General features: G+C 29.6%; 1 protein-coding gene and 2 long non-coding RNA genes across 9 annotated transcripts in view; 2 read left to right on the top strand and 1 right to left on the bottom strand.

Annotated features, from left to right (window-relative positions):
• The window catches only part of LOC147804142 (uncharacterized), a 61,848-nt gene extending 55,259 nt beyond the window's left edge, over nt 1-6,589 (bottom strand). For 3 of the 7 annotated variants that reach the window (XR_015429273.1, XR_015429274.1, XR_015429277.1), the window contains exons 1-2: nt 6,026-6,589; nt 4,478-4,562 (exon numbers count right to left, since the gene is read on the bottom strand). Coding sequence is in view for 1 of the 7 variants with exons in the window: in XM_087152036.1 (XP_087008162.1) it covers nt 4,478-4,562; nt 6,118-6,120 (88 nt within the window). In the remaining 6 variants the exon portion in view is untranslated. The remainder of the gene's footprint in view (nt 1-4,477; nt 4,563-6,025) is intronic. The other 4 variants (XR_015429275.1, XR_015429276.1, XR_015429278.1 and 1 more) reach the window with 2 other exon arrangements.
• Nucleotides 6,590-6,725: 136 nt separating this feature from the next.
• Nucleotides 6,726-10,538, top strand: LOC147804141 (uncharacterized). The gene is made up of 3 exons (XR_015429270.1): nt 6,726-6,805; nt 7,715-7,859; nt 10,209-10,538. It is a non-coding gene; the product is annotated as an uncharacterized LOC147804141 (long non-coding RNA).
• A 9,209-nt stretch (nt 10,539-19,747) lies between these two features.
• Nucleotides 19,748-21,657, top strand: LOC147804140 (uncharacterized). Its single transcript, XR_015429279.1, has 2 exons — nt 19,748-20,205; nt 20,566-21,657. It is a non-coding gene; the product is annotated as an uncharacterized LOC147804140 (long non-coding RNA).
• Nucleotides 21,658-23,617: the final 1,960 nt, after the last annotated feature.

The raw sequence follows: 23,617 nt of genomic DNA, 5'->3' as shown, positions 1-23,617 counted from the left end.
ATATAGCCTCAAACTTCCAGTAAATATTAAAATTCTATTTTGAATAGTTTTTTCACAAAATAGATGTTTGCATTTTTTGATCAGGAATTACCCCAGGTCACCCTAATAAAGCAAAGAGTAAGAAATAATAATAAAAGAAATAAGGCTTTTCATACCTTCAAAATTTGACGTAAATCAGGCACTTATGCACCAGTAATAAAGTCGGACATTTGTTGATCATGAAATATTGATGCATTTCACTCAATGAGATAGATATGAATAACTCTGTATCAATTTGCCCTTTACAACTCTATTCTTAAAATGCTTGCAATAAATTGTACTTATAATTTTTTTTTTCAGAAACCGTACTTTAAATTACTTTCAGATTGAAAAATTTAAATAAGAGAAGTTATTTAAAAAAATATAACACAATGAAAAAACTTTTAAAAAAATACCCTAAAGCTTCAAATTTAAACTGCTGAGTTCCACTTAAAATCTTCACCACCCTCATCCAAAGAATTCAAAATTCCAAATTTTTTTTTAGATTTTACAATAATTACAAAGCATTTTATGTAACATAAATGCGAGTGAGTACAATGTGAAATATTTTTAACTAAAGAAACTTTTGCAGATAATAGACTTAATAGTTTATTTTTTCTAGACTTAATAGTCTTTAAGACTTAATAATTTTTTTTCATGTTTTTTCGTTTTAAAAATTTTCATATTTGGTTTTTTCAACGGTAAACTTATACACCTGACATACCAAAAATTACAAGCGCGCAATCAAAAATAGCGTGTCGACTTATATACCGGTATATACAATATACAGAATTTTATATTTTTACAAATGGGTAAATTATGTTATAAATCTTAATTGTAGTCATTAAACTTATGGTTATAAAAATAACACTGGCTAAGATTAATTTATATCATAAATGTATAGTTTAATATCATAAAAACAGAAGATTCAAAATAGGCTATCTTACAGTGCGTGTAGATACGTTTATAAAAAAATGACTTTAATAAAGCGTGACAAAATAAAAATAATAAAGATTACAAGTGAAGCAGGATGTAATGAATACTATTTAAATACTTTTATCTGAGAAAATCAACTTTTGGAGTCAACTTGTGAAGAAAAGAATTATTTACTGATTTGATAACAATAAAAAACACGGTATTTTGATCCGTTCCGCAAATAACCGAACAATTTGTCAATTCGGGAAAATCTATTCAGCTTCAGTATTTTTAATTTTGGAAAAACAAAGGGTTTTGGAATTATTGGCTACATCTGAAGTTTAAACACGTCATAAATAAATGCTAATAATACAATAATAATTAAGTGCTAATAATACGTAGCGGGTCCTAAAATTTGGCTGGGTCCGGTTATTCAAAACTAAACAGGAAAATAAAAAATCTAGGTGTATATATGTATAAACTACAGGCGTAACTTATGGACGATGGGAGCTACCTAAGGCATAAACTCAAATTTTTCGCTAGTCGGATGGATATTTTATTTTGCAGCTGTTAATGTTAAACCTTGTAATTTTCAACTACACCTAGAAGATAAGAGGATTCCTAAGTCAAGCCCAGCAACCTAATCAAGTCGACCAAATTCGATTTCGTGAAGAATTTTGTAGTTAAAACTAAGGCGTATTTGTGTGAGAAGAGAAAAACCGTCCATTGTTAGCCTGTCGGTAAGGGAACTCAACCGGAAAGAAATTTAACATATTAGACCGTTACCAATAGATAATTTTATTCCGTTATGCTTCAGTTATGTAAGCACGAATAATAAAATTTCCCAAAATAAGCTTATTATGTTAAAAATAAATTTTGTTTTATTTTATTATTTTATGGATGTGTCCTCCTTCTCAATCTTAATGTAACTTTCTGTATTATTGATTTTATTATTTGAATTCTTCAAAATAGAAAATTCGAAAGACTTCAATCTTCAAAGAAAGACAACCAGAAAATAAATAACTTATCAAATGCGAAAAAAAAGAACATTTTCACCGACATCAGTATTTTTCAATTGAAATTGTGGGATTGATGAGAAAAATTTAGAGGAATCGTATTTCACCACTCTTAATGACTTTTAACAATTAACAATTTAAAATTTCTTAAACTAAGAAACCTTATTCGAAAATGATTAATAAAAAAGAAATTTTTTTAATTTTATTTTTCAGTTTCAGTTAATATGTAATAAAAATGGGTTAATGTCCACTGCAGATTGGTAAGCAACTATATCAATCTTCAACAACGATAAAGTGCACGATTTCCATCTTTTTTGATAAAAACCCGTTAAAGTTGTAATCTGCTATATCGAATTAATAAATGAGAAGTCATAGAAGGGGAAAGGCAAATTCGTGAAAGCAGGACTTTAAAACTAGTTTATTATATGAACCTTATTGACCCTACCCAATATTTATTTCTGAGATCAAAAATTGATAAATTTGGGATGGGTCAATTTTATTGAAATAAAATGCATATCATTGATTTATTACATGGCAGTTCCTTCCTGGCACCCCCCCCCCCGAGGCTAAAGTATTAATAAAATATCAGAATCTAGATTTTTGAAAAACCAAGAAAAAAAAATTTAATGATTGAACCTATTAACCCTCTCCTATTGGCACTAGATAAAACTTCTACTTGATAATTAATTGAAGACTATAAGTGTTATCTATAGAATTCGAAACAGAAGTTAATACCGAGAAATTATTTGAACGAAAAATATGTTGAAATGTTAATTATTAGGAGTTCAATAATTTTTAAACTATTTAGTACCTCTGAAAATTAGTTCGTGTATATCAATGCATTAAATGTTTACATAAGGCACTTTAAATAGTTACATGCGTAAAATTCTTACATTTACTAAATCGGGGTTCCGTCAAAAGAAGTTGGATCATTTAGGGTTTCATAATCAGATAAAATTTCGGAATCGCTGTCGTAATAGATACTTTTTCACTTGATGGAATGTTCTTATTATAAAATTTTTTTATTTATTTTGAATTTTATTCACCCTAATTATTGATGAAAGTTACTATTACGAAATAATTTAAGTTATAAAAAATTTAGTTGATAAGGAATATTTTTTCAGTCATGAAAGCATAACTTCAGTATTGCAATGGTAATAAATTTCCTCTAAGTCCCATTGAAGGCCATGTGATAATTTGGGATTGCTTCAGTTGAATAGAAAGAGAGCGGTCCTTTCTAGAAGATGAACTTTGACATTGATGAATTTTTCCCCCAGAGCAGCTGTGGGAGGAATGCCTTCGAAGAAAAAGATCACGTGATGCGTTGTCAAGTTTCCCGCCTAACACGCCAAACTAATGTTTTGATTGGTTCGATAGAAAAGCGCGCCTCTTTTTCTCTCTCTTTCAATATGGCTGTGTGGAAAGTTTCGCAAACTGTTTTATTTGTCGGAGTTTTTATTTGAATTACTAATTTATTAAAATTATCTTATTCGGATTAAATATAAGTTTATTTTTTAATTTCAAACTCCTTTTTTTGTTAATTTAAGATCTGCTATTAAAAAAATTACTGTTTATTTTTTCCCCTTCTCTTTCGACTCGATGTTTATTCGTAAATGAAGTAAGTTTCTTTCCCAGTATTTTAAAAATTTTATAGTGTATAATTTAGACATAATGCATCTTTATTTTTTACTAATTATTGTTTCTTTAAGAAAGTAAATATAAATTTAAAGTTCGTATGATTTTGCTTAAAATTTATGTTTAAAAAAACACCATTTACTTTGCTTAATTGGTTTAAATAAGATCAAAATTGTATAGAGTATTATAATGTTTAAATATTGGAAGAAAAAATATTATGTATTCAGTTTTAATAATTATTTTTTTTAGAAATCGATAACCATAAATTGAAGTTTAATTAGAAATTTCCGAGGGAAAGTTTAATTCAATTCCTCCTACCCCTTGGCGACCTATCTAAACAGGTCGCCAAAAAATTGACAGCACTTGGCCTTGCGTGGTTATAATAAAAATCCCTTTTAAATAAACTCATTTCTTCAGTAACTTCGCTTCTCCTTTTTTTGAGTTATTGATATACAGGTATGATATTCTGAGAGAATCTCGGCTGTCAAAAAGGAGGGAGAAAAAACAGCGCCCTCTGGCATTCGCTGATATGCTCTTTTACCATTACGTCACTCCTCTTCATCCATTTACCACCTGCTAGGGAATAATCATTTGTGAAGGGATTTAAAAAGGGAAATTGTTTGCACGCGACCCAGCCACCAGCCAATTGTTACAAAACAGATTCAAATAAAAATACTTTTTACAATTCAAATATATTATTGGTCTGTGATGTCTCTTTTTTTTTTTATTTTTATAAAAATTTATGTACCGATGCAAATTAATATATAACAATGGGCAGATAAAACCATCCAGAACAGGACATTAAAAAAAAAACAATTCAATACAACACACATTTACGACTAAGACTTAAAAAAATTTCCATTCTCAGATTTAAAAAAAGAAAAAATTCTTACCTGACAGACGAAAGGCTTGAAGTAGAGCTTCTACTATTAGGTATAAACAGGAGGTACTAATGTCATCAAAATGCCTCAATGACCTCTAAAAAATGTTTCTTAAATAAATATAATTCTAAACTATCATTGACTAATTCATTATTTTCAGTATTAAATATTTTTTAATTCAATTCGTTTATACGCATACAAACCATGAAATTTAGATGCAATTTTAATAAAATATATATTAGATTAAAATCCTACATGTTGTAATAAAAATTTTTAAAAGATTTTAATGAAAGGTAAACTTACATCTTAGGTAAAAAATAAGACAACAATGAAACGGTTCAAGCAAAAATAAAGACAAAACATTTACTAACTGATTCAAAAAAATTTAACAACTTCACAGATTTTTAAGAAGAAATATTTAATGTATACGAAAATATTCATTCCTTTAGGAATTAAACTAATGATATTTAAAATATTTCCAAGATTTGCTCATAGAAAAATCTCAAAAGACTAAATTATTTTTAATACTTTAATTAAATACAGTAAACAGTGCTCTCAGGAATGGTCAGATAATGCCTAGTCCTCTATAAGAAACAATCCCAAATAATCAGCTTAAAACAAATTTTAAAGAAGAAAAAAAATTTTTTTTTTAAACAAACTACACTACAATATCAATTAGAATAATCATAAACTTATATTTGAAATTTATATACAAGTATAATACAACTGGACTCAAGGTTGGGTGAATGAGCAGAAATCAAAAGGAAAAACCTGATGATTGAAAGGAACCTAATAATGAAAAGAATGAGCCTAAATCAAAAGGAAATGTGGTCTTACCACAAATCCCCTTGATTCTGCACTCTCCTCCTTTCAGGAGATCGTCACAGAGTATCAGTTCTAGGCTCATTACGAGTCTACTGTAGTTGATACTCAAGCATAGTCTGTCTATCTAAAGAACACCCCTCGCCAGTTGTCTGGCACACTGTAGATGGGCATGGTTATGACATTTAACTATTTCAGAAGGGTATAGGGATATTTAGGACAAGTTTTAACAGGGGCAGTGAGAGAAGTTTCAAAAGCTTCCTTCTCTAAAAAGTGTTTTTTCTTATTTCCATATCAGCATACAATAACAGACAATATAGCGGTAGGAGCTCTTTAAATTAACAAAACATTCCATTTTAAGAACTAGTACATATGCTTGTGTTGTGTTGGCGAACTCTAATCATTGTCTTCAAATATATTAAAGTTTATTCATTTTGCAACATATCCATACTGCAATTCACAATTGACAACAGCAATTTTACAACTGATTCTTCATACGAAATGCATAGTCACAACACAAACATTTTAATACATAGCATTTCAAATAAAGAAAATACTCATTGCTATAAAGCACATATATGATTCTGTAATTATTTTTAATTACTTAATATAAAATATAGCAAACCATTACATTAATCATACATATACAAATAGCTCACAAAATGCATTACTAACATAAATTTAATGTTTAACTTCGCAGAATTTTATATAGTTTGGGAAAAGATTTGAAATGCATACCCATCAAGAGTTTCAAGTGAAGAAAATAGTAAAGCTAGCAAGTACAAACTTCAGTAATTACTTTTAGTAACAGAGGGCGAAATATAGCAAACCATGCATGTTTGAAGTGCAAACCAACAATTCACAGGGAATCTCCAACCATTAATAGATGTAAATATGCGTTACTGAAGAAAAAGGAGCATTTCAAAGTCAATAACATAAAAGGGGGTGCCAGTTTCAAAATTAATGGCATACAGTCTTAAGATAAAATCTAAATCTGTAAATTTACTAATTTAAGGTGTAAAAGAATTATGCTTAAAATATATTGAGCTCAATGAAGATTTATTTAAAAATTAAAGATGGATGTAACAGTACAACCATAAATATTTTTCCTCTAATGAATTTAAAAATCTGCTATATCTTATATTCTTCAAGTAAACAAAGTGCGCAAAGTCGCCAAGGATTCCAAGGAAGGAAGATAACGTTTCTGGCGGAGGGAGCCAGTTTTCCTCCGATCATGACGTTTAGGCCTCTTTCTTCTCATTGGCTCAAATTCCCTGACTATTCCTTGAGACTTATCCGTTAAGTCCGATATTTGGTCAATTTAGGAATAGGTAACTGGGCGGAGTGAGCTAGACGCTAGCTTTTATCCATCAATCTTCTTATAACCCTATATTGATTGTGTGACCAAACTTTTTCGCCAAAGCAATTGGCGTTGTTTAGCTATTGTTAGAGGAAGCCATTTCTGTATTTGGCTGCGCGGGATTTCATATTTTATCATCATGAAAGTTTTAATTACAGGTAATTCTTATTAATTAAAGATTTATAATATTAGTGTACGTTTCATAGCAGTATATAAAAAAATTACATGAAATTTTAAAAAGATTAATGAATTTTATTAAATATCTGTGAATACCACGCGTTAGATTTTAAAGTTAATAGTTTGTAAAATGTATGTATTTTAAGAAAATCGTTATAAAAATTCATTTATCAAAGTTTTTCTCTGCTTCCTTAGAAATCCTTTGTTTGATCTGCCGAAATTGTGTGAAGCAGTTTAGTAATGAAATTTCATTTAGTTAAATTACTTGATTTATGTTTATTTTAGTGACATAATACAGAGGTATCTTTTTTTTCTATGAAATATATTGCTAATTAAAATTTATTTTCTATAGGAAGATTAATATTGAATTTTCTGAAAAATAGTGAAGAGGGTTTTGATCATGTCTAAAATAATTTGTTTCAATTTTATTGTAAACTAATCTAAAAAAAAATTCTGAGAGAAATGGAACAAATTTAGATAATATTTATCATTTTCATTCACAGTTACTGCATTCATTATTATTCTTTTAGGTTGTCTTAACTATTGAATAAATTATGAGCATGCATACTTTCAAAAAAATTTTTTATTCTATAGGTGTATCACATTTTTGTGCAAAACAATTTGTACTCTATAATTTGTTTTATTTAAAATACATAATACAAATACTATAATAAATTAGAAGATAATTCAGATTAGCAAGTTATCTTAAATTTAAGTTATCTTTATTGGATATTAATATGAAATTGAGTTTTTTCAATTATTTATCTTCTCAAACTATATCTATAATAGTATTTTTTTCATTACCCTAAGATTTTTGACAGTTTACGTGGACAATGCAAAGCAATCTTTTCATATTTCTTCTTTCTCTTCATGAAATACTTTTTTACTAGGTGATTCCCTGGAGAAGTATTTGGCTAATTACTTAAATGCTGAATGAAAATGGGATATCGATGTTTGCACACCCTGGAATCGGTGTGGACAAATCAAGTGTGCAGTTGTGAAGGGACGATTGTGTTTTTGTCTTAATTCATGTTGGTAAGTTGAAATGTAATTTATTTACATATTTAATGATTATGTATCTAAACCATATGTTGGCATTGTTAGTATCTTGTGTAACTATTCTAATTCAGATACTTATTTATTTTGTTATTAATATTACTTGTGGTTGTGCTGTGAAATAATAATTTATTTTGCTTTTCTGAAAAATAAAGGAACTAATGATGTGCAATTGGGTACAATGCCCAACTTTAAAAAACTGGCTTGTGTGGTTAATAAAATTTGTGGGGTTATTGGGGAGATTTTGTTTGGTTATCTGTGGAAGAATAATTCTGGGTAGCCAGCCGCCAGGAACTAATAAAAAGAGAAGGGAACTCGGAAGGTATAACTCGTAACCACCCCCGGACAACTATCTGCATGTGTTTTTTTTTTTTTTTTGTTATTAAATTTGCAAGTTTAAAATCTGTTTAGCACCTTGGCGATTGTAGTTGGCACGGCAGATCACAATACAGAGATATTTCTGAGTTGTTTTTCTCGAACGAAGAGTTTAGAAATTTCTCTTGCTGAAAGATCAGCGTATGCATCAACATTTTGTTAATCTTGAAAACGTCACTATAAAGCGATTCAATGAAGTAATTAAAACTTTATGAATTTTACTTGGGCTAATGTTCTGTGAATCAGCTTTATCTGTGGATGAATGTATTGGTTAAGATCACATACATTTAAACTGCCAGGGCCGTATTCAACTGGCAAACATCTTTGAAGAATGCATAGCAAAGTTGCTAAAAAACGAAGTGTATTTATACACAACTTTATATACTAATAATATAAAAATATTGTAATCTTGTCTTGACATTTAGCCAGATAACCAGAACTCATCCCATACAAATAAGAAAGAGTAGTCACAGTCAGATATCTGTTTAGAAGAGATTTGGGTCCGTTAACGAACTATTCACAAAATATCTTTTCATAAAAACGGACATTTCACAAAATAATTTATCCTTTACTCAGACCCTTCACAAATTCGTTTATCTTCATTATTGTTTTGTTAATCGAATAAACTCTTCCCGGGGGGGGGGGGGGAGAACGACAGATGTAATCTAAATAAATTTTGTCTTCGACAGACACTTCTTCCTTTATTCGTCCGAAATGAATATTCTGCGTTCAGCAGTATAGTCAAAATACCAAATATTTGTACGTTGCATCTCTAATTTAGTAGCAGCAATTGCTGTTTATTTCTTAAATTTTAATTTTTTTAATTATAATTTTACAGTGTTGGGCATAATCTTGTAAGTCTTTACAATTTAAAAACTCCTTGAAAAAGTTTTTTTTTTTTTGCAATAACAGACCCTATTTGCACAAATTCACAAAAGCAGGACCCTGGTTGAAAGAATGTGACTTAGCGTTTATTTTATATTCACAAATTACAAGTAATTTTTTCCCAATTTTACAAATACGGACCTTTTACAGAATGTCTGGACAGATCCCTGACAGTACTTGAACAGATTTAGTACTATGATGCTGTAAAGAAAAATATTCAGTAGAGAGTGTTTTTTTCTAATATTCTTATCTGTGCTACTTTACACAATGCAGAAAATTTTTTAGATGCAATAGAATATTTTATGACTAGTTCTCTCTCTCAATGATTCTGGTTCTACCCTTAAAGGACAGAGGGAAGATTGTTTAGAGCATTGTACCTGAATTATAAATACTCTTCCACTTTAAATGCCTTTGGTAAAATATACTAAATGAATAATGCTAATAACGCTAATGAATAATGCCAATTGCTATTTCTAAATAGCAATGGGTATATGTTCAACACTAAAAGAGATTATAAAAAATTTTAGATTGCACGGAGATTGATCTAATTCTATTCTTTGTTAGCTTAAATGAGATCTAGACTCAACAGAAGCTAATATGAGTGTCTCAGTTAGTATCTTTCTCTTTTATTACTATAATGTTTTGATTATTCGGAGAATTGTATATTTTTAACAGTGGCATTATACCTTAATCGTTGTGAGTTTTTTTTCCCCAACTGTATTGTTATAGTACGGATTGTTTACTGTTAGTACAGCACTGTTTATAAATTATTACAGTATTAATAAAATAATTCAAGTCAGAATGAATTAAATGATCTTTTAATGTTTATCAGTATTTGTCTTTAATCACACTGTGGTTAAGGAAAAGACATTGCCCTACCAGTTAGTATATTCCTCTTTTATTAATAATATATATTCTTTTACTTTGATTATTTCAAAAATATTTATTACTTTTGTTTTTATCAGCGGCATTTATTGCATTCTAAATGAAAACTAATTTAATGTTTGATCTAGATACTAATAAGTTTAGAAAATTAATTTATGATTTTATTTTTTATTCTTGTAAAAGGTTTAGAAAATAATATTCATTAAGGAACTGGTGATGTCGACAGAATTTAGATGATTAGATACTAAAAAACTGGGAACAGTGCAATCAAACCTGAACAATGGACAAACACATCAACATGTACTGGCTCATCATTAAAAGTCAGCGTGGGGATAACACAACATGCACATTCCATGATCCATCATGGACTCGTGCCTTTAAGAAGCCTACGTGGCTGTCTCTAGGGTAAACGGTGACTCAACAGTGCACACACCAACTGAACAATTGGCTGTGGGATCATTTATGTTGTGTAAAGAAAATATAATAAAATCTGTGCTGTGACTAACTATTAAATGCTGTGATGTAATGTCCTGTGATTGTCTTGTTCTTAAAGCCATTAGTCTTTATATGTAAACCCTGATTGATGCTGCAATAGAAATATTAAATAATATTAATCAGACACTTTCCCTCTCTTTCAGATGTAAGTAACCTGACTAAATTGGGGATCTGTAAAAAGAAAAAATCGAGCAACAAAGCTAATGTTGCAATAATTTACACTCCTTTTTTATGTCTTGATTTTAAAGTGACAGATGTGTCAAATCCCCGAGTATGAGTTTGAGTGATGCTTCCACCCAAAAGAGTTGTGAGACCACTCTGAAAGTGTCGCAAGTATGCCATATGCTTGGAAAAAGATGGATATGCCAGATTTAATAATAAAAAAAAAATTTCTGTTGATCTGTGCTTATAACTTAAAACTTATACTTCTGTGCTAAATGTTCTTTCACTCTGTAATTCTAATTGATTCAAACTAATGTATGCAATCCTTTATTAGATTCACAATTTGAAGAGTTGTGCTTTTATCTATATACTTAACCATTGGTTGAAATCTTAACAAGGTATCTTGATTACAATATTAATTTGAAGCAACTTGTTCTCTTCTAGCTTTTGCCTGGATTCTGCTGATGATTCATGTTTGTCCCGGGGAATGGTCTCACAGCATTGTCTGCTTAAAGCTTTTCTGTGAGATATATTTACCAGGACTTGATTTTCTACAATGGTTTATGCAGAGTCTCGTTCAGTTTGAAGAATATCTCTGTACCGTAACAAGATAACATTTCAGTCATTGATTTTGCTATATGTATTAAATATAATTGTATATTTTTTAAATTCATAAAAATAATTAAGCTCTTTATTTTCCGGCACAGTTGTCAGTTATTAATATAACTGAAGTCTTTGATTGGATTCTGATCCACTGTAGAATTTTAAAATAACATGATTTCTATTTTTTTATCTAGAAAAATGCTTTTATTTTACAGCTGACTAAGCAGACAATAGCATAGCTGCCAACTGTTCAGAATTTTTTGGATTTGTTCCTAATTTTTAAATCCAATCTGATATTTTTATAAAAATTCTGAATTTTCATAAAATTTTTGATTTTAAACCAATCCTTTTTTCTGATCGCCACAAGCATGCATCCTGTGATTATTGTGCTAAAGTAATTTTTAGTAGCTTTTTATTGGAAAATATTATTCCAATAGCTGTCTGTTGCTGATTATTTCACTAAATTATTATTTTTGGAAATTTTTTTTTTTTTGTAGTATTTAAACACTTGCATCAGAAATATTTGTTTATGATGTAGATTATTATTTACCAGTGTTTTATAATTTGGAGATAAATAATTATATATTAATAGGTAATGTTTGTTTTTAATATATTATACCGGTATTCCTAATTATAAAATATTAATATTATAAGTTTCCCACAAAAGATAGTGTTTATAGTTTTGTTTTACTAATTTACATATTTAAATATATGTCTATTAATGTTATGATTTAATAATTAAATTTTTATCTTACTCTCGTAATTAGTGCGTATAATTTTGTCGCATATAGTGTTCCTCATTTTTGATTCCTAAGGTTGGCAGCTATGCAATAGTTATAAAGAAAGACTTAGCTGCTCTTTTTCTCAGGATGATGCCACTGATAGTGGTCATAGACCTTATATGATTGCATCTGCAAGCACCTTCATAGACTCAAGCTAGCTACCATACTCTGTCTATTGTGTAAGAACAAAAACAAATATACGTGCTTCAATATCTCAGATCCAACTTGAATAAATTTTTTTTCTTCCTTTTTTATACTTTTTACATATGCTGTACTCTTACCACTAAAAATAAATATATTCAAAAGAAAATTTATCTCATTTATTTATTCTTTCTTGAAGATGTATATCAAGAGAAAGATACTATTTTATAGTACATATGTATCCAAGGTGCTACTACTATAACACTGCAACTATTTCAATTTAAATGAATCTCAAGTTAGAATTTAATGCTACTATATTTAATTAAAATTTTGAAAATACGTCCAATAGTACGTTTAGAAGTCATTTGACTAAAATATTGATAAGTATTGAACAAGAGCTAGCTCTTGACCTGAGAAAAAAAACAGAGTTTCGGGAAACGAAAAGCGTTAGTTAACTTATTTTTAACGAACTAATTTTTATAACTGTAATTCAACTTTATTTTATTTTCAACTAGCTGAATATCCACTCTTCGAACAGGATTAATAAAATTAAAAAACAATAACTCGGTACTGAACAACCCAATGAAATCGTGGACAAAACTGAACGGTATATACTGACAAAATTAATAAGCAAAAACATAACAAAACCTGTTTTTTGTAGTTCAGCCCATTAAAATTGAGATTAACTGTATTCAGCATTACTAGGCATAATATCGAAATTTACCATTAACTTGAAATTTTTGTAAATAAGTAATTTTTTTAATTTATATAAAAGGAATTACCTATATTAATTAAGCATCATTGGCGGCAATAATAGTCTAAACGAATAAGTACCTGAACTCCATAAATGTTGCTTTTTGTAACATAATGGCTTACTTTTTAGTATTTCAATATGCATCTATTACATTACTTAAATGAACTGAGTGTCAGCATTAACACTTTGACTCAGAATTTTCATTAAATATATATTTTTTTTTTCATTATTTCTTTGTATTTATTCATGTCAGGATAGGTGAGAAATAAATTTGGAAGTTTAATAATATTTGGTGAGATGAAATATAACGTGAAACACCATGTCTTTTCCTGCATAAAAAGTCAAATATTTCAAACGCGGCTCACTTTCAAACAATTTAACTAATATGCAGTTATTTTATAATTGAAACTTCTTTAATTTACAAAATCATTAATACATTTTTGAATATGAATCAAAAAAAGATTTTTCCAAACTAATTATTTTGAATTTTATATTTCAGTAAAATATATAATTCCGTAATCTAACAAATATTTTTTATCAGCTGTTTGACTTTTTATTTTTAAAGAGAGAATACCAAAAAAATATATATTCTTACTAGGAATTAAAAGGCCAGAGAAAAAGAAAAGAGGGACAGCGGTTAATAACACTAAAGTAATTTTCTACGTTTTTCCTAAGCAAATTAGTACCACTTTCCCATTAATTTTGCCTTTCATTGCAAAAGAATTTTATTTTAATTACCGCTGTTTTTAAATTATTTACTTATACCGAAACATATTTTGACAGACGTGACAAATTAAATACGTGATTTCAGATAACTTTAGAGATAATTTGGTGATATAGTGCTACCACGTAAATTTTTTTTTTCATTGTTGTTGTTTAAGTCGCACTAAAGCTGCTCAATGGGCTATTGGTAACGGTCTGGAAAACATTCCTGACAATCATCTGAAGACATGCCATCACAATTTTGAACTCTGCACAGGTGAGGCTCCCTTCGCTTCGATAGACCGACGACATGCGCGTGAAGTCAAGTACTTACGTATAACATTTTAACGAGAACCAATACCTCACACCCTCGGTCCCTTCACAGATTGATCCAAGTAGTTTTTCACCCGCACGCTGACAGCGGCCAGTGATGCTCGACTTCGGTGATCTGCTGAGAACGTGTCAACAATCAGTCAATTGCGGAACTGTTGTTGATTGAAATTATGACATAGCGGAAGAAAAAAAACTAAATAAAGTACAAGCAATAACTCTTTTTTATTGTTATTAAATAGAGCTATAAAGTATCAATGATGTTATCTTTAAGATTTTTGAGGAAACAACGGCTAAGGCTTAACCAGTTAACCCCGCTTAAAGGAATATCATCAGTTCCAGCCAAATCTATGCAATTGTGAGCGGGTTATTCGATTAAAAGGATAGTGCAATATTCTATCCTAAATTTCTGCGAAATTTTATTTTTAATGGTATTTAATGCAAATTATAGTGTTTTGATTAAATAAACTTAGTTTTATGATCAATAAACAATTTTGATTAATAGTATCTGTGTTAGTATCATAAAATATAAATGTCATTTAAAGTTATATAAAAATAAATCAATATTAGAGAATAGTATAATATATAGGTACTAAAATATTATTTGATCCCTTCCGAAAAAATCTATAATTGAAGACTATTTTTATACCCGTTTAATTCGTCAATTTATCAAAATTAGATTTTCCCTTTCAGTTTCTATTAAGACTTTCATGAATAATTGCGTATTCCTCTCAAACGCATAGTCAGATTATTTATTTTAAATTTTTTTTTTCTAACCTCGTCTTGAGAATTTCCAAATTAATGAGCTATTTTAGTTTGGAATTTTTTTTAATATATCGATTCCCAGATTCATTGCCCCCCCCCTCGATTAATTCAAATCCATCCTTTTCTCGCTGAACTTGCAATCATTATCAGAGTTATTCTCTGGATTAAGCAATAATTATTCTTACTTAAGAGAAAGACACACTGTATACTGATTTGTTACGTTTTTGAAATTTTTTCTTATGAAAGCTAATAGCGCACCAGGAGGGGACCACAAATCTTGACTACAAAACAAATCACTCTGTACCTTTTTAAAATTCTAAATGATGTGTAAGTAAGTACAATTTGTCTAAAGTAAGAACTCCCCTATTCGTCTGGACCTGTGGGGGTGACTATGGTAACAAGGTATAACTATTTCAAATAGGGGTGTGGGTCACTATTTAGGATATATTTTGTCTCGGGTGGGGGAGAGAAAGGGAATCATTTTTCTTCATATTGCCCTAAAGCAGTGTTTCCCAAAGTGTGGTACGCGTACCCCCAGGGGTACGGGAACAGTTTAGCGAGGGTACGCGTCCTTATGCGAAATATCTTGCATTAAACGAAAATTTCAAACAAACTTATTTAAAAACAAAGCTAGCGATGAAAATTTACAATTACGTATTTTTCTATTTGCTATTTTTTGCGGAGTTTGCAGTTAATAATTAGTGGTGTCAACAGCCAGTTGTGATTTTTAACTTTTGTGCAATTTTTTTTTATAGTAAAAAATACACTCATTTTTTTATTGGTGGTACACAGCATTACGAAAAATTTAGAAAGGGTACACAAAAGTCATAAGTTTGGGAAACACTGCCCTAAAGTAAAGAGAAGCTACCCTCCCTGAAATTCGCTATTCTTGTACCCTTAGCAGCAGACGGCCTCAGATTTAGTGGCGGGGGGAATTCTTACCGTAAACAAACTATAATTCAAAGAGGGGTAAAACACTCGTCGCTCACTTCAATGTATAACTAGCAGCAAGATTAGATTTTTTTTTTTCAATTTTACCCCTAACACCTGTTTAGACCAACTAATGAATAGGACCCTTTTGAAGTGACCACCTATTGTATCCTTATCTTAACTGAAAAACGAAAATTTCATTTTAGTTAGTGAAGCATTTCTCCAAAATAAACAAATTTTTTTCATTTCAGTACCTCTTCTTCATGCAATTAGGCGGGGACAAAAAACAAAGAATGTCAGTTTAAACGGGGAAGTTTAACATTAGTTGCATACAAAATGATTTGGTTCCATTCGTGTAAGCTTGTTGTTCGATTATCCGACATGTAATTAAGTGGACATGACGCAAGAAAGTTCCAATCCGTTTTTCGCTCGGTTTGTAATATAATGTTTTAATGTGAACAGTAACCTTCGTGCGACGAACTATTAATATGCCAAATTTCATTGCTCTCTGTCGGATGGTTTAGTCCAGGGGTGGCAAACCTTTATGTCTCAACGTGCAATTTTTTCTAAAAAAAATGTTTAATGAACTAGTTAATGTATAGTTTGTCTAAAGTAAAAACTCGCCTAGCCATTTGTCAAGACTCTTGGCGGTGACTATGGTAACGAGGTCTAACTATTTCAAGGGATGTGGGGTCATTGTTTAGGACAGATTTTGGCTAAGATTCAGCGAGAGTTAGAGGACTTTTTTTCCAGTCTATTCTGTTAGCCCTAGAGTGAAGAGAAGCTACCTGTGCCCTCCTGTGTTAACATTGTTCGTCAATTCGGACATTAACAGGGCAGATTTGTTGGCCTCTCTTACAAGGGCACCATATTAGGTGGGCCAACGTTGCTCCCACAGTAAGGACAGATAGTACAGAGAAGAAAAGAACATCCATGCCTTGCCCGGGATTCGATCCCAGAACCTTTCTGGTGCAAAGGCAGTTCCCTAACCCCTCCACAGGCCGGTCGGCTAGTTACCTTCCCTGGAATACGCTATTCTTGTATCCATAGCAGCAGACGGCCTCAGACCATGTGGCGGGGGGAGTTCTTAGCTTAGACAAACTATAAATACTCTGTTAAATTCTGCATCCATTTATAATTACATTCATGTTTTTAAAATATAGGAAAAAACAAGTGAGTGCGAGCGAAAAGGACACATAGCCTCTAACATAATTGGATATAAATAGGAGAACAGATTTTAAATTATCTTAAGTTAAAGCTAGACGCCCGGTGGCTGAGTGGTAGTGCTTTGCGCTCCCGTGCCACCGGTCCTGGGTTCGATCCTCAGGCCGGGCAAGGTTGACTCAGCCTTTCATCCCTTAAGTGGGTAGACAAATGAGTACCAAGCATGCTTGGGAACTAAACACTTGGGGTTCCGCGTTCGGCTGACCACCTAACTGGAACATCTGCTCCTGTACCCCAGAGCCCAATGTCAAGAAAACTGAGATGGGCCCAGTAGGCCTTGGCCCCCTGGGGCTGTCGCGCCACTGAGTTTAGTTTAAGTTAAAGCTACATTTTTTTCCTTCGGCGTAATTTAGTTAAGCTAAGATTATAAGAAGTAAAATTATGACCGCGGCAGTACCTATAGAGTGGGGGGAGTCTCTCCCCCCTCCCTATATATATATATATGTGTGTGTAACATAAAGCGCTTCAACTAATCTTCTTATGTTATTCCTTTGTCGAAATCTTTTTCTTAATTTACTATTCTAAACTAAACGCTCTTGCACTTTAATATTCACATCCTGTCTTGTAATCTACTTTTGGTTACTCGAGTAACAGTTTTGATTTTTCCCCTTATTTGAACTGTGAGAAAGACTTTTTCACTCGCCTTATTTAAAATATAGATTTTGTTTTATAACCGTCGTTGAACAGCCGACCCAATTTTAGGTTTACGACTCCTAATGTTCAACTCTGTAACCTTGTAATTTTGAACAAATTCAGAAGACAAGGAAATTTTTGTTTCAGTACCCTCAGAGGTATTGATTTGTTATAGGAACATGGAGGACTTTGCAACTCGATAGATTTAACTTGCATCAGTCACCATTTACTACACGGGCAGTCTTTGGCCGGCTGTGGATGAACCCACGAACTCTTGGGCATGGGTTCAGTCAATACCTCCTAGATTGAAGAAAGCCGAAGGACGGAAAACGATGACTCATACAGTTAGGCCCAGATTTGCTGATCACTTCTGACGAAGCTTCTCTTTTTCCCTTCTGTTTCTCGACACTTTTTCGTTACTCTTCTACTAATTTTTTACTTTCTACAAATTATTATTATTATTTTTTTTTGTCTAGATTAAATGTTCTTAAATTGTGTAAAAATGCTTAATATATTTATTTGTTTTCAGAAATGATTAACAATAAATCAATTCTAACAAAAATAACTGTTGTGTGAATGAAAAAAAATATATTTTTAAGCATTAAATATCAGTTTTATTTTATAAATTGGAAAATTTTATCTTGTTATAAAATGTATGGATTAAAAACAAAGAAATATATTTTTAAAGGGATTTTACACATTTATTATTATTATAGTTTTGACATAAAACTAAGAAAGGGGTCTAATTTTTATAATATGATACTTACATTTTTAGTAGATGATTATTTTGGATTTTAATGATTATGTTTTGCATGTTATTAGAACTAGAGCATACGAAATAAAATAGAAATTGTTTATAAACAATGACATAAAATGAGCTTAAAAAAATTTAGAAAATCAAATGCAGTCTTCAAACAAGGTTTAGATAGTAAAAAAAAAAACATATCAAAAGCATGATTATAATTTGTATTTTTTTCCTGTGGAAGTGTGATTGTTAGAAGTGATAAACTAAAATTAAAGTAAGCAACCTTAGATAACAAATATTTTATTAAATAGCAAATTCAAAAAACGATAAATAAAATGTAAACACAAATTTTACTGAAATATGTTAAAACTTTCAGTAACATTTAAAAAAGTATAATTTTTACCATCACACTGATAAACTAAAATAAAGTAAGCAACCGTAGATAACAAATATTTTATTAAATAGCAAATTCAAAAAACGATAAATAAAATGTAAACACAAATTTTACTGAAATATGTTAAAACTTTCAGTAACATTTAAAAAAGTATAATTTTTACCATCACACTGATAAACTAAAATAAAGTAAGCAACCGTAGATAACAAATATTTTATTAAATAGCAAATTCAAAAAACGATAAATAAAATGTAAACACAAATTTTACTGAAATATGTTTAACTTTCAGTAGCATTTAAAAATAATTCTAATGTCATTTAATATCTCTTTTCTAATGTCATTTTCCTTGAAATGCATCTCACATACCTATAACAAAATGAATACAATATTTAAATGTGCATTTAAAATAAATAGTACATACTATATTCATGTATGAAAAATTAATAGATTTAAATTTCATAATCAAATAAATTACAATATATTATGGTCAAACAAAAATGTTTAAAGTTTGAGCAAAAATTTAATAAAATACTAAAATTATTAATATTTTTATAAAATAAAACTCTATAAAAATAACTATATATTACAATAGTTTGCGATATGATTGATAAGAACAACTTAATTATTATAAATAATTTATCCACAATTTAAAATAATTTACTCTTAGTAAAAATATAATAAAGAAGCATAATTAAATTTTTAAAAATAAGAACAAATATTACTCACTTTAGAATTCTTTGCAACTTCAAAATCTCTTGGCATGGCGGCAAGCCATTTCTTACGTATTGGGAAATCCAAAATTTAATGCTTTTGTACCATCAACTTTGTAAAATCTTCTGCAGTTTGGTACACAGCACTCATTGGCAATTATCCATAACACTAAGAATTAAATTAATGCTGACATTTACAACATTTGTTGAATAAATATAAATTTTACGAAGAACGTTGACACCAGAACACACACGGTTGTTTACAAATTCAAATCAAAAATATTCGCCAATTGGCTGAATGCCAACACAGGTTATAATACTTGAGAATATCGCCAATGGCTCGTTTGATCAGATCAATACCTCCTAGAAAGGAATCAAGCCTCACGACGGGTTACTATAGGCGATGATGACGTAGTAGAGTTAGGCCCAGAGGGAAACCAGTCAGGGTAGCTATTTTTACGAAAAACTCCGAATCTGATCAAACGAGCCATTGGCGATATTCTCAAGTATTATAACCTGTGTTGGCATTCAGCCAATTGGCGAATATTTTTGATTTGAATTTGTAAACAACCGTGTGTGTTCTGGTGTCAACGTTCTTCGTAAAATTTATATTTATTCAACAAATGTTGTAAATGTCAGCATTAATTTAATTCTTAGTGTTATGGATAATTGCCAATGAGTGCTGTGTACCAAACTGCAGAGGATTTTACAAAGTTGATGGTACAAAAGCATTAAATTTTGGATTTCCCAATACGTAAGAAATGGCTTGCCGCCATGCCAAGAGATCTTGAAGTTGCAAAGAATTCTAAAGTGAGTAATATTTGTTCTTATTTTTAAAAATTTAATTATGCTTCTTTATTATATTTTTACTAAGAGTAAATTATTTTAAATTGTGGATAAATTATTTATAATAATTAAGTTGTTCTTATCAATCATATCGCAAACTATTGTAATATATAGTTATTTTTATAGAGTTTTATTTTATAAAAATATTAATAATTTTAGTATTTTATTAAATTTTTGCTCAAACTTTAAACATTTTTGTTTGACCATAATATATTGTAATTTATTTGATTATGAAATTTAAATCTATTAATTTTTCATACATGAATATAGTATGTACTATTTATTTTAAATGCACATTTAAATATTGTATTCATTTTGTTATAGGTATGTGAGATGCATTTCAAGGAAAATGACATTAGAAAAGAGATATTAAATGACATTAGAATTATTTTTAAATGCTACTGAAAGTTAAACATATATCAGTAAAATTTATGTTTACATTTTATTTATCATTTTTTGAATTTGCTATTTAATAAAATATTTATTATCTAAGGTTGCTTACTTTATTTTAGTTTATCAGTGTGACGGGTAAAAATTATACTTTTTTAAATGTTACTGAAAGTTTAACATATTTCAGTAAAATTTGTGTTTACATTTTATTTATCGTTTTTTGAATTTGCTATTTAATAAAATATTTGTTATCTAAGGTTGCTTACTTTATTTTAGTTTATCAGTGTGATGGTAAAAATTATACTTTTTTAAATGTTACTGAAAGTTTTAACATATTTCAGTAAAATTTGTGTTTACATTTAATTTATCGTTTTTTGAATTTGCTATTTAATAAAATATTTGTTATCTACGGTTGCTTACTTTATTTTAGTTTATCAGTGTGATGGTAAAAATTATACTTTTTTAAATGTTACTGAAAGTTTTAACATATTTCAGTAAAATTTGTGTTTACATTTTATTTATCGTTTTTTGAATTTGCTATTTAATAAAATATTTGTTATCTACGGTTGCTTACTTTATTTTAGTTTATCAGTGTGATGGTAAAAATTATACTTTTTTAAATGTTACTGAAAGTTTTAACATATTTCAGTAAAATTTGTGTTTACATTTTATTTATCGTTTTTTGAATTTGCTATTTAATAAAATATTTGTTATCTACGGTTGCTTACTTTATTTTAGTTTATCAGTGTGATGGTAAAAATTATACTTTTTTAAATGTTACTGAAAGTTTTAACATATTTCAGTAAAATTTGTGTTTACATTTTATTTATCGTTTTTTGAATTTGCTATTTAATAAAATATTTGTTATCTACGGTTGCTTACTTTATTTTAGTTTATCAGTGTGATGGTAAAAATTATACTTTTTTAAATGTTACTGAAAGTTTTAACATATTTCAGTAAAATTTGTGTTTACATTTTATTTATCGTTTTTTGAATTTGCTATTTAATAAAATATTTGTTATCTAAGGTTGCTTACTTTAATTTTAGTTTATCACTTCTAACAATCACACTTCCACAGGAAAAAAATACAAATTATAATCATGCTTTTGATATGTTTTTTTTTTTACTATCTAAACCTTGTTTGAAGACTGCATTTGATTTTCTAAATTTTTTTAAGCTCATTTTATGTCATTGTTTATAAACAATTTCTATTTTATTTCGTATGCTCTAGTTCTAATAACATGCAAAACATAATCATTAAAATCCAAAATAATCATCTACTAAAAATGTAAGTATCATATTATAAAAATTAGACCCCTTTCTTAGTTTTATGTCAAAACTATAATAATAATAAATGTGTAAAATCCCTTTAAAAATATATTTCTTTGTTTTTAATCCATACATTTTATAACAAGATAAAATTTTCCAATTTATAAAATAAAACTGATATTTAATGCTTAAAAATATATTTTTTTTCATTCACACAACAGTTATTTTTGTTAGAATTGATTTATTGTTAATCATTTCTGAAAACAAATAAATATATTAAGCATTTTTACACAATTTAAGAACATTTAATCTAGACAAAAAAAAAATAATAATAATAATTTGTAGAAAGTAAAAAATTAGTAGAAGAGTAACGAAAAAGTGTCGAGAAACAGAAGGGAAAAAGAGAAGCTTCGTCAGAAGTGATCAGCAAATCTGGGCCTAACTGTATGAGTCATCGTTTTCCGTCCTTCGGCTTTCTTCAATCTAGGAGGTATTGGCCTAACTCTACTACGTCATCATCGCCTATAGTAACCCGTCGTGAGGCTTGATTCCTTTCTAGGAGGTATTGGTTCAGTGCCCTACTATCCAGGCCAATAATAGATAGATTTTATTTTATTTTATATCCGTCGTAGAACAGCTGATCCAATTTATGGGTTTACGACCACTAATGTTCAACTCCGTAGTTTTGTAATTTTATAATTAAAAACTGGAAAGTTCCGCCCCTTGTTTACGTTGCTGATCAACCCTCATGGTTGCTTCTCATTAATCATTGCGGATTAAGAGAAAAAAACAGTTTATTTCCCTAAATTACGATCGAATTGCTATTTACATTTTGAAGATGACTAAATTTAGACAAAACAATAAAATTGGTACCAATCAATAAAATTGGAACATCCTGTAGAGTTAATACTCAGTGAAGATGGAACCAAGGGAAAGAGTATTCGCCTCCGAATGAGGTGAACCAGATTCGAATCCCAATAATGGTTGGGCGATACGAATTCCGCACCCGGCTTGCACCTACTACAGTGCTGATGCAAAATATCCTCCACGGTAGACGGATTATAGGATTTCGTGGTTTTTTTCTTCGTGTAACGCAAACGCGGGTTAGTTTCAATAAAAAAAAATTCCCAACACTTGATCCAAGAGTTCCCTTGTCTTCTGGATTGGGTACAAAATTACAAGGCGACGTTGTTGAACATTGGTAACAGTAAACCCAAAATTGGGTCGGCTGTTGAACGACGATTATGAAATAAAATAAAAACCACGCGCTCCAATCACAATATTTTTCAGTAATATCCCGATTTTTTTTTTTTTGAGAGTCAGATTTAAAGCTCTTAAATATCATTACTTAAACTGCATAACATATTTGAGTTTGGATGGAGTTGGATGACTGCATTCAAATCATCCTATTACAATCATTGTTGTCGAAACTGGTTGTCGTAATAATTTCATTTAAAAACAATAAAAGGTTTCAACTTAAACAGGGCATTTCATAAAGTTCAACCTTAATGTATATTTTTAAAATCCTTGATGAAATTTAAGTAAAAAAACGAGTACACACATTAAGGGTCATAAATTAATATTCAGGCAAGGAAAAAAAAATCAAAATTTAATGAATCACGACTGATAAAGGTGGAATTGACTAAAAACTTGTGATTACTAGAGAAAACAAAACTTAGAAGGCGATTAAAACTTAACACGTTCGTGTGTCATCGGC

Source organism: Parasteatoda tepidariorum, chromosome 9 (assembly GCF_982258835.1).
Source record: "Parasteatoda tepidariorum strain Cologne lab strain chromosome 9, Ptep-v5.0, whole genome shotgun sequence".
Classification (NCBI taxonomy): domain Eukaryota; kingdom Metazoa; phylum Arthropoda; class Arachnida; order Araneae; family Theridiidae; genus Parasteatoda; species Parasteatoda tepidariorum.
The sequence above is the reverse complement of the archived record's forward strand: the minus strand, read 5'-3'. Positions and strand labels throughout refer to the sequence as shown.